At 37.4% G+C, this 16735-nt stretch overlaps 1 protein-coding gene across 1 annotated transcript in view; it reads left to right on the forward strand.

The window, feature by feature from the left end:
* Positions 1–1079: 1079 nt before the first annotated feature.
* Positions 1080–16735, forward strand: part of glud1b (glutamate dehydrogenase 1b) — a 54217-nt gene continuing 38561 nt past the window's right edge. The window contains exon 1 of the mRNA XM_034194461.1: positions 1080–1623. Within this exon, the coding sequence (XP_034050352.1) occupies positions 1230–1623 (394 nt within the window). The 5' untranslated portion in view covers positions 1080–1229. The remainder of the gene's footprint in view (positions 1624–16735) is intronic.

Genomic DNA, 16735 nt, shown 5'->3' on the forward strand with positions numbered 1-16735 from the left:
TTTTGTACTAGACATTTCTTTGTTACTGTTCTTGAAAATTGCACAAACATACTACAGGGTCTTGTGAAAAGAATCTTATTTTACTGTTATATGATAGTTTCCTCACATGTTATATCAGGGTTCATGTTTTCTTGTTAAAATGTTCTACCAGCACTAAAACCAACCTCTGCTTGCACTAAGGTTGTTTGAAAGTTTTTTGTTGAAAATTGCAGAATAGAAAAATAAAGGAGTGTTGTGAAAATAATGTTTCCTTAGTGTTTGTGTTTCTTTCCTCTCAGAATTACTTGTCTGCAACTAAAAAGTTTTTCTACCTGTAATATAACCTATATCTAAGTTGCAGGAACAAGAGGTACAAGATCAGATGTATTTCACAACTCTTTTTAAGGATATGTATTTGCTAATTTCACAAAGGTTTAATTCTTGATTGCATTTTTGAACTTGAAAATTCTTCTCTGTTATAAAGTTAATCAATATGAGGACAAAGCTTCAGCTTTTAGCTCATACCTTTTTTGTTAAGGGTCCAAAAAAGAACATTTTATTCATTTAAAATAGTAATAATAATAATAATAATAATATCTGCTGATTTATCGGCTATCGACAAATCAGCCGATTTATCGATTATCTGCATTCTTTTCATCCAAATATCATTATCAGCATCGGCCTCAAAAATCCATATCGGTGGGGCTATAGTCGTTATATACAATCATGTGTACAAATATTTTACACAATAAAATTAATTACTGAATCAATTTGCATTTTCCGTATCGTCCCTGATTTGTGGTTGTAATATACAATTTTTAATTTTAAACACTATAAATATCTCTCTCTCTCTCTCTCTCTCTCACTCACTCACTCACACACACACTTAAAGTGACTCAAATTGGGCTCGACTAAATATGTATTGAGACCATAATGTATCATAATTCACTTAATTTAATTCCATAGTTCGAAATCTAATGGTACCACAAAACAAAGTGCTCGCGCGAGGACATGGTGGACTGTTTCCATGGAGATAAACAATGCCTTTTGTTAAATACACACTTGCGCGCGCACGTCCGTCTTCTGCTGCGTCACGGTGGGCCCCCGCGTTTTGGCTCGTGCTGCCTTTAAAAGCAAACAGCGGTATGCTGTCGTCGTGCACTCGGTCAGGGGACGGGACGCGGTGAGGAGCTCCTTTAACGCCCCGCATTATTTGTCGTCTTTTCGTTAGTTTGTTTGCACCGTTAGCCATGTTCCGTTACTTCGGGCAGCAGCTGAGCCGCTCCGCGGGTACCGTCCTGGCCTCCGGCTGCGGGGACTCTGCGCTTCCCGCGTCCTCCTTGATGCGGGTTTGTCGCTATGCCGACACGGCGGACCAGCCCGACGACCCAAACTTCTTCAGAATGGTGGAGGGCTTCTTCGACCGCGGCGCCGCCATCGTAGAGGACAAGCTGGTGGAGGGCCTTAAGACCAGGGAGACCCCCGAACAGAAGAGGCACCGTGTGCGTGGGATCCTGCGCATTATTAAGCCCTGCAACCACGTCCTGAGCGTGTCGTTTCCCATCAAGAGGGATAACGGGGAGTGGGAGGTGGTGGAGGGCTACCGCGCCCAGCACAGCCAGCACAGGACTCCCTGCAAAGGAGGTGAGCGCTCCGACACTGCCGCTTAGAATCACTGTGAGATTACCTTCACACATTAGGGTTTTTTTTTTTTTAACATAACCTGCGTAGCGGACGTAAACGTTGTCTGTTTGCACTGTTATGGATTTTGTCTATATTTTTTTATATATATATAAAATCTTCGAAACTCTTGCACATGTTCTTCAGACGCTTTCCAAAACCTGAAGTCTGTAGCTACAATAGAAGAAATAGTTATAATCAGTGGCGGCGCCAGGAAATTTTTGTTGGGGGGGGGAGTTGGAAGGGCTCCACAAAATGTCAGGAAATGAGAAATGAATGATATATAGTAAATTGCTTTATAAATACCAAGGTACATGTTTTAGTCACCCGTGCTCCTCTAAAATGTGGTATCAATGCACACACATCACTTAAATAATTGCAAGTTCAGTAAACTTGCACATAGGTATAAATAAAGATAAGTGAAGTTTTAAGAGTGGCTGTAGTAAATATTTAGGTAACCTAAATTTTTGGAGTATGGAGTTTAATTTGTCTCATTAATACTTGCAAATGCACAGAGGGTGAGTTACAAATATCCTTTGATTTGTACACATGCTTTGTGATCCACAAACACAAATTTCTGATTTGTAACTTGTGTGTGGATTTTTACAAATTTTTATTTGCAAAACTGAAAATTCTGTTTGTGAAGGGTAACTCAGCATTGGTGGATCACCGAACATACACATTCATCATTTTGCTCAGTTTTGCAATATTGAGACATTCTCAGCACAAAGCTGCAGTTGAGATCCACAAATATGTCAGTCGCTATTCACATTATTGGCAGAATTATTGGGGGGGCTGAGGGGGGGTTGGCTCATTATTGGGTGGGCTCAAGCCCCCCCCCTTGGCACCGCCACTGGTTATAACATTTCAAGTAGGGTGATCGATCAGACGGCATGGAGGTGTCACATGACAACGATCAGCCAATCAGAGTTCTACTTTATTCTCACATTAAAGTCTCATATTAAAGTCATTTAAAAGTAATAGTTGCAAGATGGATTCATTTTAGTTTTGTAAACAATCAGTTTCAGTGCACACAACAGATATGTGACAGTACAACAAAAATGAATAAAAATACCATAATAAACTAAATCTTTTTTTCTCCTTCTTTTAATAATGCTATAGGGCAATTCCAGCAAAACGGTCTCATGGCTACTGAAATTTCAAATTAGAAACATCACTTCAAATGCTATTTAGTCTTGTACTTTTGGCTACCTAACTGTAAGGTTTTCAAGCAGCTTGATGAAAGTTAAAATAGCATTTTTCTTCCCAAAACCTCCTCTTTTCTTCCTTCCACCCTCACTCTGGGCTTTAGCTTACCACAGGATTTATTATTATCCTTTTATTTTATGGATGCCAGAGTGTTAGGAGCATCAACGTAGTTTTGTAAATGAGTATGATTTTTCCTTTGGCTGGATGCCAGAAATGTTTTTCTTTAATGCGAGTAACAAAAAATGATTAACGTTTCCCTCATTTTACATTGCTGTTAGATTATCTAAGAGCAATGTTCAGCAAAAGTCCAGTCCTATCTAACTTAGATAGGACTGTCAGATTCCTGTATTCATCTCTTCTACCTCCAGTAGTTGCATTTATGAAACAAAATAAGGAAATCTCCTCATAAGCTCTGAGTGGAACTGCATCAAATTCTGTGTGTAACACACGTTATCACTGAGATCTAATGACTGAAGTTTAATTTTCTTTTTGTCAGTGAGTGGAAACAGTTATTGTTCTGAGACAAAGGTGGCAGCATGTTCACTCACAATGCAACAGGAGTTACAGCCCATTTCCTGCATGGAAGGATAGGGATGGGTATCGAGAACCGGTTCCTTTCGGTATCGTTAAGAAATTATTTGATCCACCGACATATAACCTTTTTACTTAACGATTCCCTTATCGGTCCTTCAGAGTGGCCGTTGTTTTTGGGGGTGTTTGTCAGGAAAATAATAATTTCTCTACAGTGATTACAGACCCTGCAGTGGGTCTGTAATCAACTTTTCTGCAGCGCGGCTTTGCTTTGAACCTTGAATCAATCAAAGCAGTGCTTCGATCATTGCTTCGTTGATTAATTTTTTCTTTCGCTTTCCCCCCGCTAAAACCCTAAACAACATATGGCTGTGAGTATTATTTACCTTTTTTATGTTAAACCGACCTGTTATGGTTTTCTGAAACAGTTGATAGATGTATTTTATAACTTAAAAACGGAACCGATGCTAACACGTTAGCATTAAGCAGTTGCAGCTGTCAAGCGTTTGTTGTTGCAAAAGAATCAAATGTATTACATATTGTAATATTTTTTTAAACTTATTTTTGTTTATATATGTTAAGCACAACAATAATAGTAATAATATCTAATGATTATATACAATTTTAGAGAAAGAGACAAAAAGAACCTGAATAAAAACACAACAGAAAATATAAAACCAACTAACAATGAACATACATAATTAATAAATAAATACATACAGAAATAAATGTTTCCTATGAACATCTAGTGACTCTTACACCTCCATTTCATCCCTGTTTTATTTAAGTTTAATGACAGTTTGTTTCGGTCAAACCATATTTTCAATGTGTTAATTTCTTGATTTCCTCCAGAACTATCTGCCAAACTAGAAAACTGCTGCATCCTAGTAAGAGCAGAATACTACTGGAATCAATTTGAATAAGTAAAGTTGTTGTTTTTTTTTTTGTTTGTTTGTTTGTTTTTCCCTCACCAAAATGGATGCTGCACTCACTGCAGTTTATTGTCTGGAATAGTCCCAGATTGCATTTCAGAGCTTCTAGAATTCAAACATTTTTGTGCAGGTGGTGTTGGGGGGTAATTTTGGGTTTCAGCTTTTTTTGTTTTTCACCACTTTCATCCCTGAATATGTGAAATCGTGAGTCACTTTTGTGTGGAAGTCACAAACTGGGACTCCTGTCTTGTTGCAAGAAAGAAATGAGAATCGTCCTCCGTTCTGTTCACACAGCTCCAAACGCTGCGCGGCTCTCTGCCGAGTCAAGTTAGAACGATAGAATCCAGTTGGAATTAATAACTTCAAAGCGAAACACCGTTTTGTTTGTTTTTATTTATGTCCAGAGATCAAGGATACAGTGACCAATTTCATATTTATTTACTTTAAGACTCAATGAAATACATAGAAAACCTGTAAAGCCTACTTTTAGTACAAAATTAACAAGAGGTATCGATAAGGGAATCGATAATGGCATCGATATCAATAAAATCTTATCAATACCCGTCCCTATGGAAGATGCAGACCTCATGAACCTGAAGTGAAAACTTTAGCTGGTCAATCCAGCAACATCAGATAAGCAAGCAGGTAAATCCATCCATCCATTTTCTTCTGCTTTATCTGGAGTCGGGTCGCGGGGGCAGCAGCTCAAGCAAAGCTGCCCAGACCTCCCGATATACACACACACACACACACACACACCTTCCCCAGCTCCTCCGGGGGAACCCCAAGGCATTCCCAAGCCAGCCAAGAGATGTAGTCCCTCCAGCGTGTCCTGGGTCTTCCCCGGGGCCTCCTCCCAATGGGACGTGCCCGTAACACCTATCCAGCGAGGCATCCAGGGGGCATCCGGAAAAGATGCCCAAGCCACCTCAACTGACTCCTTTCGACGTGGAGGAGCAGCAGGTAAATATCAACTGCAAACCACTTCCTGGTGTTGCAGATGCCCACTTTGTCACTCTGAATGGTGAGGTTGAGATCTTCAGCGTAACCAAAGAGAACACAAGATCCCTTGCCACTATTGGAAGATGATGACCCATAGGCTGTACCTTCCCTGAACACTGAGAACGTTCAAACCAAGCAAAAGGATATCCCAATTGCTGAAGAGAAAAATTCTCAAAATATCACCCAAAGAGGCAGGCCAACACCAGTCTTTGGTTCAAATGATGATCAACTGGGTGAAACTTAACGTGAGTCCGTGGATTCTGAGATCATGAAGTTGATGACACAGAAACTCCACTGGGAGAAACTGCTCATAGTTTAGAAGCAACTCAAAACAAGGAAGAAAAGATCAAACTCCAGGCATACAACCCCTGGCAAAAATTATGGAATCACCGGCCTCGGAGGATGTTCATTCAGTTGTTTAATTTTGTAGAAAAAAAGCAGATCACAGACATGACACAAAACTAAAGTCATTTCAAATGGCAACTTTCTGGCTTTAAGAAACACTATAAGAAATCAGGAAAAAAAGATTGTGGCAGTCAGTAACGGTTACTTTTTTAGACCAAGCAGAGGAAAAAAATATGGAATCACTCAATTCTGAGGAAAAATTATGGAATCACCCTGTAAATTTTCATCCCCGGTTTTCCGTCATTTGGAAAATTTAACCACACATACGTGTGCGCATGTGGTGTCATGCGTGTTTTGGGGCCGAAATATGATAGTCTCACTGTCAAAGCAACATCCCATTCTTAGCTAATCAAAGCAGCAGCAATGTCAGCGTGGACTGCGGAGGAAGGGACTGTGTGAATTTTCACTCCTCTCCGCTCTGTTTACTGCTTGCCATGAGCCATGGTCTTTCTCCTCCCTGTCATCATGGTAACATTGGCAGACACTCCCCAAGTAGAGCAGGGTGTGGCTTTGCTTTGAACCAATGAAGCAATGATCCGACTCTGCTTCAATGGTTTGTTGCTTTATCGTAATTTTCCCCTGCTATAACCCTAAAGAGCATATGTTTGTGAGTAATATTTATATTAAACCAACCTGTTATGGTCTTCTAAAACAGTTGATAGATGTATTTTATAACTTAAAAACGGGACCGATGCTAATGCGTTAGCATGTCTATGGCATTTTCAATGTTAAGGTTAGCATTCCGTGGTGCGAGTAATTTTTAGCCAAATAAAAGATAGTGAAATTTTACGGTAAATTATTCAGAGTATATGCACAACTAATATAAACATAAGATAAAATGAAATGTGGACTAAGTAATGTAAAATGAGAATTTTATATATAACTGTTTAATGACAATTTGTTTCGGTCAAACCACATCTAAGCTGTGTTTTTACACAAGAAAAAAATAAAATGCAGTAAACTGCACATTTGTGTCTTTTTTTCATGAAAATAACTTGTTAAAGATCACATATTACACTTTAGTCAGGCCTTTAAAATACTTTTGTGGACTCTTGCTGTAATATGTTGTCAGTGGTTGAGATGGTTTCTGTAGGAAACCTGATGGAAATCTCTCAAAATAAAACAAAACATTACTCGAGGTTTGTTTTTGACGAGAATACAACCCCTGGCAAAAATTATGGAATCACCGGCCTCGGAGGATGTTCATTCAGTTGTTTAATTTTGTAGAAAAAAAGCAGATCACAGATATGACACAAAACTAAAGTCATTTCAAATGGCAACTTTCTGGCTTTAAGAAACACTATAAGAAATCAGGGAAAAAAAATTGTGGCATTCAGTAACGGCTACTTTTTTTAGACCAAGCAGAGGGAAAAAAATATGTAATCACTCAATTCTGAGGAAAAAATTATGGAATCATGAAAAACAAAAGAACGCTCCAACACATCACTAGTATTTTGTTGCGCCACCTCTGGCTTTTATAACAGCTTGCAGTCTCTGAGGCATGGACTTAATGAGTGACAAACAGTACTCTTCATCAATCTGGCTCCAACTTTCTCTGATTGCTGTTGCCAGATCAGCTTTGCAGGTTGGAGCCTTGTCATGGACCATTTTCTCCAACTTCCACCAAAGATTTTCAATTGGATTAAGATCCGGACTATTTGCAGGCCATGACGTTGACCCTATGTGTCTTTTTGCAAGGAATGTTTTCATAGTTTTTGCTCTATGGCAAGATGCATTATCATCTTGAAAAATGTTTTCATCATCCCCAAACATCCTTTCAATTGATGGGATAAGAAAAGTGTCCAAAATATCAACGTAAACTTGTGCATTTATTAATGATATAATGACAGCCATCTCCCCAGTGCCTTTACCTGACATGCAGCCCCATATCATCAATGACTGTGGAAATTTACATGTTCTCTTCAGGCAGTCATCTTTTATAAATCTCATTGGAACGGCACCAAACAAAAGTTCCAGCATCATCACCTTGCCCAATGCAGATTCGAGATTCATCACTGAATATGACTTTCATCCACAGTCCACGATTGCTTTTCCTTAGCCCATTGTAACCTTGTTTTTTTTTTTTCTGTTTAGGTGTTAATGATGGCTTTCGTTTAGCTTTTCTGTATGTAAATCCCATTTCCTTTAGGCGGTTTCTTACAGTTCGGTCACAGACGTTGACTCCAGTTTCCTCCCATTTGTTCATTTTTTTTGTTGTACATTTTCGATTTTTGAGACATATTGCTTTGTTTTCTGTCTTGACGCTTTGATGTCTTCCTTGGTCTACCAGTATGTTTGCCTTTAACAACCTCCCCATGTTGTTTGTATTTGGTCCAGAGTTTAGACACAGCTGACTGTGAACAACCAACATCTTTTGCAACCTTGCATGATGATTTACCCTCTTTTAAGAGTTTGATAATCCTATCCTTTATTTCAATTGACATCTCTCGTGTTGGAGCCATGATTCATGTCAATCCACTTGGTGCAACAGCTCTCCAAGGTGTGATCACTCCTTTTTAGATGCAGACTAACGAGCAGATCTGATTTGATGCAGGTGTTAGTTTTGGGGATGAAAATTTATAGGGTAATTCCATAATTTATTCCTCAGAAATGAGTGAGTCCATATTTTTTTCCCTCTGCTTGGTCTAAAAAAGTAACCGTTACTGACTGCCACAATTATTTTTTCCTGATTTCTTATAGTGTTTCTTAAAGCCAGAAAGTTGCCATTTTAAATGACTTTAGTTTTGTGTCATGTCTGTGATCTGCTTTTTTTTTTTTTTTTTTTCTACAAAATTAAACAACTGAATGAACATCCTCCGAGGCCGGTGATTCCATAATTTTTGCCAGGGGTTGTATAACATCATAACTTTATTACAAGCTCAAACATTGGTGTTGCGTGATAAAGGCCTTTTAATAATAACTCACTTCAAGAAATAATGGCAAAAGTCACATGTAAGTAAAAAAAAAAAAACAAAAAACAAAAAAAAAGATTAATCGATTACTAAAATAATCGTTAGTTGCAGCCCAAGTTTGTTTTACGAGTGAGAGCATTTTACAGATTAAATGTGAATAAGCCAGTTTTGAGTTTCTCAATGCGCATGCATTTTCATAACTGGTGACAGTGTTACTTTGTGGACAGCAGAACAACGTTGTCAGTTGCTTTAGGCCCTAATTTTGTATTTTATTGACTGTACAGCCAGCGACACAGCAACCATTTGGTGCATTCACCGGATTAAAACAGATCAAAATACTACAGAAGACAAAGAATTTTTACTTGACAGTTTGAAGTGAGTTTTCTTTGTTTCAGAGGTCTTCATACCCATTAAAATTCACCAGAATATGCAGAATTTGACTTGCTCTTTCAAAAAAATTCTGTGGGAGATCCTCCAGACCCCCATAGTTTGAAGTGAGTTTTCTTTGTTTCAGAGGGCTTCATACCCATTAAAATTCACCAGAATATACAAAATTTGACTTGGTCTTTAAAAAAAAAAAAAAAAAAAATTCTGTGGGAGATCCCCCAGACCCCCATAGTTTGAAGTGAGTTTTCTTTGTTTCAGAGGGCTTCATACCCATTAAAATTCACCAGAATATACACAATTTAACTTGCTCTTTTAAAAAAAATTGTGTGGGGGGGGGGACCCCAGACCCCCCCATAATCAATACTGTGTTTTTACTTCACAGATTGAAGTGAGTTTTACTTGATTCAGAGGACTTCATACCCATTAAAATTCACCAGAATACACAAAATTTGACTTGGTCTTTAAAAAAAATGTTCTGGGGGAGATCCCCAGACCCCCCAGAATCAAGACTACACCCCACCCCCACCACCCTTTTTATGTTCAGGTTTTGCATTCTTTTTATGCTTTGTCTGTCTCTCCTTAGAGGCTATAGATTTGTATGCTGTATAATGTGTTTATTGTATTTATTGAGGGGTTAAAAGAGTGTGTGCCCCCACTACGCCACATTTTAGGGAATTGCTGGCATTGATTTTTGCCAGGAAAAAATTTCAGTCAGATGAAAATTTATTGCTTTAACCCATGCTCTAATAAATTGTCACTTAATTTTGATAAGTGTATTATATTCGGATATAAGCCCAGGAATTTAAATAGAAACTTATTATTGAATGATGCAGAAATCAAAATTGTATCTGAAACTAAATTTCTTGGCATTTTTATTGATGATCACCTAAATTGGAAAACATTCTCCCAACATTCATTGGTCACGCTGTATCATTCATTACTTGTCCCATCGTAAGTTGTTGAACGATTCACATCCCTACTACATATAGACAAACACAGTCACACCCGCACACACACACCTACGGTCAATTTAGAGTCATCACAAATCAAGTTTTACAAAGAAATATTGTATTCACTCTTTTTGTGCAGAGATAAAAGTACAAAAATTGTACGGTGCCGGAGCACCTGGTGAGAACCCACGCAAACACGGGGAGAACATGCAAACGCCACACAGGCCACAGGAGGGAATAGAGCCCACCTTCTTGTTGTGAGGCAACAGTGCTAACCACTAAGCCACCGTGCTGCCCTTTGTTTCCAATATTATCGTGATATTTCCTTCGGCAGTTTATTTGCTTAGGCAATATATCCTCCACCAAAATTTATCGTGACCATTCCCATTGGGCATCAGTACCTAATTGAAAGCAAATTCTGACCAGCTGTACAGAAGGTAGTCTTCTTTAATTGAGCAGCGCAGTCTCGTTTGAGGGTGGGCGCTAAAGGGGTAGACAGGGGTACACAGATGGGTAGCATGAGCTGGATTTGAACTCATGAGCTGGATTTGGTCTACATATTGTTAGTCTAGCTTCTTAACCACTGAGCTACCAGTTCTGTTTGGTAGACTCAATTGGAGGACAGATTTTGTCCCAAGGGTTCTGCTGTTATGTTTTGATTTTTGCAGAAAAAGGATGTAGGTTCCAAAATGAGTGCCAGGAGGTTAGATGGGGTAAAAATATGACAATCATCTTCTGTTAGTAAACTGAGCTAATGTAGCCTGATGGGTATGAAAAAAAAACATGCACTTTTTGAACAGTTCACCAAAATTTGCAAGCTGATCACACAGTGCTCTGCCTGCTCTCCAGCACCGCACCCAGATGGGCGGGCTGTTGCCCTCGGTGTGGATCAGTAAAGTTATGTGATTGGTTGGAAGATGTTGTATTTTGACCTTTGTGTGGTGACTATTCGAGTTGTATCTAAAACGGTATGTGTAAAAGTTAAACCGTGTTTTGTCTGTATGGCGTGGTAAGCCGCAGAATAGTATGAACCGTGCTCCAGAGGAGATATGATTATTACATTATTATTATTAATTGTATATGGAAATATGAAGTTAGCAAAGTGGCCATGAGACATACTGCCCCAACAGTTTGTAGTAGACCTTTGGTTACTCTGTTTTTCGGGCACTCCTGCCCCCCCCCATTGATTTTTTTTTTTTTTTTTTTTTTTTTTTTTTTTTTAAACTGATCCCTTAAAATTCTTGAATTTTCAAAATAATGGCTCAAGTCATTTACTATATGGGGAAAGTATGTCTTCACAGGTCTATCTTCTGATAAGGTTTTAACAAGACAATCTGGTAAAGAGTCGTCTGAAATGGAAGAGATTTTTTTTTGAAGCAGTACACTGAAACCAAATACTCCCCCCCCCCCCCCCCATTTAGACATCAGTAGAGAGTTCATTGACAGTCTGGCAAGAGTTTTTTGTTGTTTTAGAAAAGGTTACCACAGTATCAACTATTAAGAATGTTTTTTTTGTTTTTTTTTTATTTGGCACACAAAATATTCAAATAGAAAAAATGAACAATTCCACAAACAAACACAGACAAACCTAGTGAGTCCAAAAGGGTGTGGGCTGAAGCAAAGCTTATTAGCGCCCACCCCCTATTCACTTATTATATTTATATAGTACCAGATCACAAGAAAGTCGAATCAAGGCACTTTATGCCAGTAAGGACTAACCTTACCAACCCCAGAGCAAGCACTAGGCAACTGGGGTGAGGAAAAACTCCCTATAAGGAAGAAACCTCAAGCAGACCAGGCTCTTGGGGGTGACCCTCTGCTTGGGCTGTACCATATATACCTATATACATACGTATATACTTTACAAACATAAATATATACATACATATACACAGTCACTTATATACATAACCTACCCATATCTATATATCTACATACGCATATACATACCCACACATTCAAATATACAATAAGTCCCACTTATAAATTGAACATTCCATATAAATCAAATTATATTTGCTTCTTTGATACTTAGACATAATGTTCTTTTTGAGTAGTTTCTTAAATCTTACTAAGGTACTACTCATTCTAACCTGTTGAACATTTGTTCCATTTCCTCACCCCAACCACAGACGCACAAAAACCCTTTACATTTGTTCTTACTAGTGGTTTCATAAAAATCGCACAACCTCTTAAACTATATCTGGATTCCCTCAATCGGAACAGACTCTGGACATGTCTCGGTAAGGCTTGGTTTTTTGCTCGAAATAAAGTTTGAATTGTAATGTAATCAACCAAATCTATGAATTTTAATAAATTTAAAGACACAAATAGACAATGAGTTGGTTCACGATATTGTTTATTGCAGATGATTCGTATGGCTCGTTTTTGCAAAAGGAATATTGGATTGGTATTTGATTTGTAAGTGTTTCCCCATGACTCAACACAATATGTCATATATGGTACCATCAGAGAATGATATAAAGTAAGTAACCCTTCTTGCGGCAGTAGGTCTTTAGCTTTATACAAAATGGCTATAGTTTTTGACAATTTTGATTTCACATAATTTATATGTGGTTTCCAGCTAAGTTTATTATCAATTATAACACCTAAAAATTTATTCTCTGTTACTAACTCAATTTCCTTATTGTTTATAGTTAAATTTTTACATTTGGGTGCCTGTTTATTTCCAAATATAATACATTTAGTTTTCCCAAGGTTGAGTGACAACTTATTAGCGTCAAACCAAACCTTAAATTTTTCCAGTTCTTTCTCCACTATGTCCAGAAGCTGTTCAAGATTTTCACCACTACAGAACACAGTTGTATCATCCGCAAAAAGGACACATCTCAGTGAACTCGACACCCAACTTATATCATTTATATAGATTATAAACAACAAAGGACCCAGCACTGAGCCCTGCGGCACCCCACATGTGACATCCCTGAGTTCAGAATTTGTATTATTGAATTGAACATACTGAAATCTGCCTTGTAAATAACTAGCTATCATTCATATGCCAGACCTCTGATTCCATATTTCTGCAGTTTAATTAATAGTATTCCATGGTTAATTGTGTCAAACGCTATCTGTAAATTAAAAAAAACACCTATTGTGTATTGTTTATTGTCAGTTGCAGTTGCTATACTTTCCACAAAGTCCATCAAAGCATGTGATGTAGTTCGAGACCTTCTGAATCCATATTGTTCTTCACAAATGATGTTATGCTTCAGTAAATAATCATTTAATCTTTTAGCAAATATTTTTTCCAAAATTTTGGAAAATTGTGGCAGGAGTGATATAGGTCTATAATTAGAAAATGTGTGTTTGTCACCAGTTTTAAACAGAGGAATTACTTTGGCTATTTTCATTTGAGAAGGAAATTTACCAGTACTTAGTGACATATTGCAAATATAATTGAACGGTTTTACTATACAATCAATAACTTTTTTAATAAAGCCATATCCAAATTATTAAAATCAGTCGATTTCTTACTTTTTGAACCATGAACCAGATCAAGTATTTCCCTTTCATGAGTACCACCAATGAACATTGAAACAGATTTGTTAAACGTTGAATTATTTACCCAGAAGTTATTAGTTGATGAGTCAATTTTACTGGCAAGATTTTTACCCACATTAACGAAGTATTCATTAAAGTGTTCAGCAATAGACTCGTCGTTATCAATCATGATGTAGTTGTTACTCTGAAAAAATGAAGGATAATCTCTAGTTACTGTATTCTTTTTTTACTATTTCATTTAATATGTTCCATGTGTTTTTGATGTTTCTGTTTTTGACAAGTAACTCATTATAATATATTTTTTTACTGAGTCTCATGATATTGATTAACTTATATGTTTTATACTTACTTTCAGCTTCCTTAGTTCATAGTTTTATGAATTGTTTATATAGTACGTTTTTCTTTTTACATGCCCTCTGAAGCCCCTTAGTTATCCATGGTTTGTTGCTATATTGATTTCTATATATTTTGTCAACAAATGGACAGTGTTTATTATACAAACTGGAAAAAATGGAAATGAAAGCATCATATGACCTGTCAACATCATCAACAAAACATCTGACCAATTCTGACTTGATAAATCCTCCCTTAAATTATCAATTGTTTCAGGTGGTACTTTTCTACTCAATTTGATATTGCTTCGATACATACAACAACCCTCCAATGCAAAGACTGAGAAAACTGGCAAGTGATCACTGACCAGTAGTCCCCCACTAAGATTACCGGATATAACGTTAGTTAAAATATTGTCAATGACAGTTGTTGTATCCATAGTTATTCTGCTAGGATGAATGATGGTTGGAAACAGTCCTAAACAGTACAAGGTGTTTATAAATGAGGTAATTTGTGGATGATTGTGAGGGTTTAAAAAATCTATATTGAAATCTCCACAGACAAATAAATGCTTATTTCTGTTGATTTTGTTGTACATTCCTAAGATAATGTCTTCAAAGGTGTCAATATTTGTCCCAGGAGCTCTGTAAATGCAACTAACAACTATGTTTTTGGAGTTTATAGATGTAATTTCTATGGTAACACATTCCATGATGTTGTCCACTGTAAATGACATGTTGTTAATGAGTTTACAGTTATAATCTGACCTTACAAACAATGCAACGCCTCCGCCCCTTCTCGTCTGCCTATTAACCAGGAACAATTCATAACCATCAAGATATACCAGATCTTTATTATCCTCATTTAACCATGATTCTGAAATTGTAATAACTGAAAAAACGTTTTTTGGATGTTTTCAAACAATCATTAATAGTGGACAGATTACGAGAGACTTCTGCTGTTGAAATGTATAATTGAAAAAGCTTCATCATTGATTTTATAATTTTTGAATTGTTCTTCTGTAAAATATTTGCACTGTCTCACAATATTCTCACTGAAAAAGGTATCAGGATCATTTTCAGATTCGAAGGGGTGGTTAGCAGAGTTATTATAATTAAATGTATCTAGACAGAGCTCCTGGGCAGAAATAAACGGATCATTATCCTTAGTCATTATGTCTCTCTTGTCTCCGGGTGTAGATGATGTGGATGAGTGGGTTGCTCCAGTCTGCATCATGGTGCTGTGATGTGTTTGAGTCCTCATACCTATTGTTCATATTTGTCCAGCTCCTCGATGTTCCTTATTGCCATAACCGTTGCTTGTTCTGGTGATCCGTTCAGTTTGATGAATATTTTACAGTTTGAAGTCCATGTGTGCTGGATTTTTCCGTTTCTTTAAGAAGCGTGCTTTTCTGGCGATGTCGGCATTCTGTTTGGTGAGATGTTCATTGATGAATACGTTTGTCCCTTTCAGTTTTCTTCCTTGTTTTAACAGTGCTGTTTTGTGTTTTCTGTTTAGTAATAAGAATCTGTAGTATGTGAACCTAATTAGTACTTTCGTTGGCAGTGTGAGAAGAACCTATTTACAGATTAATTTCAGATCAGGAACATTTCTTTCTAGATTACAAGCTTTCTATTATTCATATTTGTTCGCAGAATGCTGACAGGATAACAATTTGAATAGTTTGATTTGTCACTGATTACTCACTCATCTTCAACGCTTATCCAGGATTGGGTCACGGGGGCAACAACTTCATCAGGGGACCCCATACTTCCCTTTCCTGGGCCACTGACTATGAAGTCTATATTTATTTATGTTTCTACCTTATTGAAACAACCACACCAAAAGGAATATTTTGACACCAGAATTTTAAAGTCTAAATTCGATTGCTTGGCTCCTCTATTTTGAAATGCAATCATAGAAATCTATTTATGTACATAGTATATAATGTATGCAGAAGTTTTTCAAGTTGAAGAAATGGAGGTGGCCATTGTGAAAAATGTCATTTAGGGGGTTCTCGGAGTGCCCAAATTATGTGTTTAATCAACTTACCAAAATTTAGTGAACAAATTGAGGTGCATGATTGTTCCAATATATGGACCTAGGGATGGGTATTGATAAGATTTTATTTATCGATACCTCTTGTGAATTTTCTTTGTACTGAAAGTAGGTTTTACAGGTTTTCTATGTCAACATTTTATTGAGTCTTAAAGTAAATAAATATGAAATTGGTCACTGGATCCTTAAACTCTGGGCAAAATAAACACTACATGGCGGATCCTTGATCTCTTGACATAAATAGAAATAAATAAAATCTGTAGTATTTGTCAAAGGCATTTCCTTTCAGACATTATTGGCATGAACATCTTTCCTGAGCTGAGTTCTTGTAGCTGGCTGTACGGCACGTCAGAGCGTAATTCATAAAGAATGCAGGATGTCTCATTTTGGGAGGGGAAAAAAGTTTTACTCGATTGTAGCTTATTGTCTGTATTACAGCGTTTGGAAAGAGGTGTCATTTTATTTAAAGCGGCAATTCGTTTTGAAGTTACCAATTACACCTGAACTCTGTCTTGGCAGAGAGCCGCTCAGCGTTTGGAGCTGGGCGAATGGAACGGAGGATGATTCTCTTTTCTTGACTGCAACAAGACAAGAGTCCCAGTTAGTGACTTTAATCCACACAAAAATGACTCACGATTGACATTTTTATGACTGAGAGGGGTTAAGAAGCGGACTTGCCACTTCTGAAGAGCAACGAATCAAAGAACCAATGAGCCAGCGGACTGAAACACTGGTTCACATTTCAAAGTGGAGTCGCGCTGCAGACACGGTTGATTACAGAGCTGCTGCAGGGTCTGTAATCAATGTAGAGAAATGAACATTTTCCCTACAAACA

The sequence above is a fragment of the Thalassophryne amazonica genome, chromosome 18, assembly GCF_902500255.1.
Source record: "Thalassophryne amazonica chromosome 18, fThaAma1.1, whole genome shotgun sequence".
In the NCBI taxonomy this organism is placed as follows: domain Eukaryota; kingdom Metazoa; phylum Chordata; class Actinopteri; order Batrachoidiformes; family Batrachoididae; genus Thalassophryne; species Thalassophryne amazonica.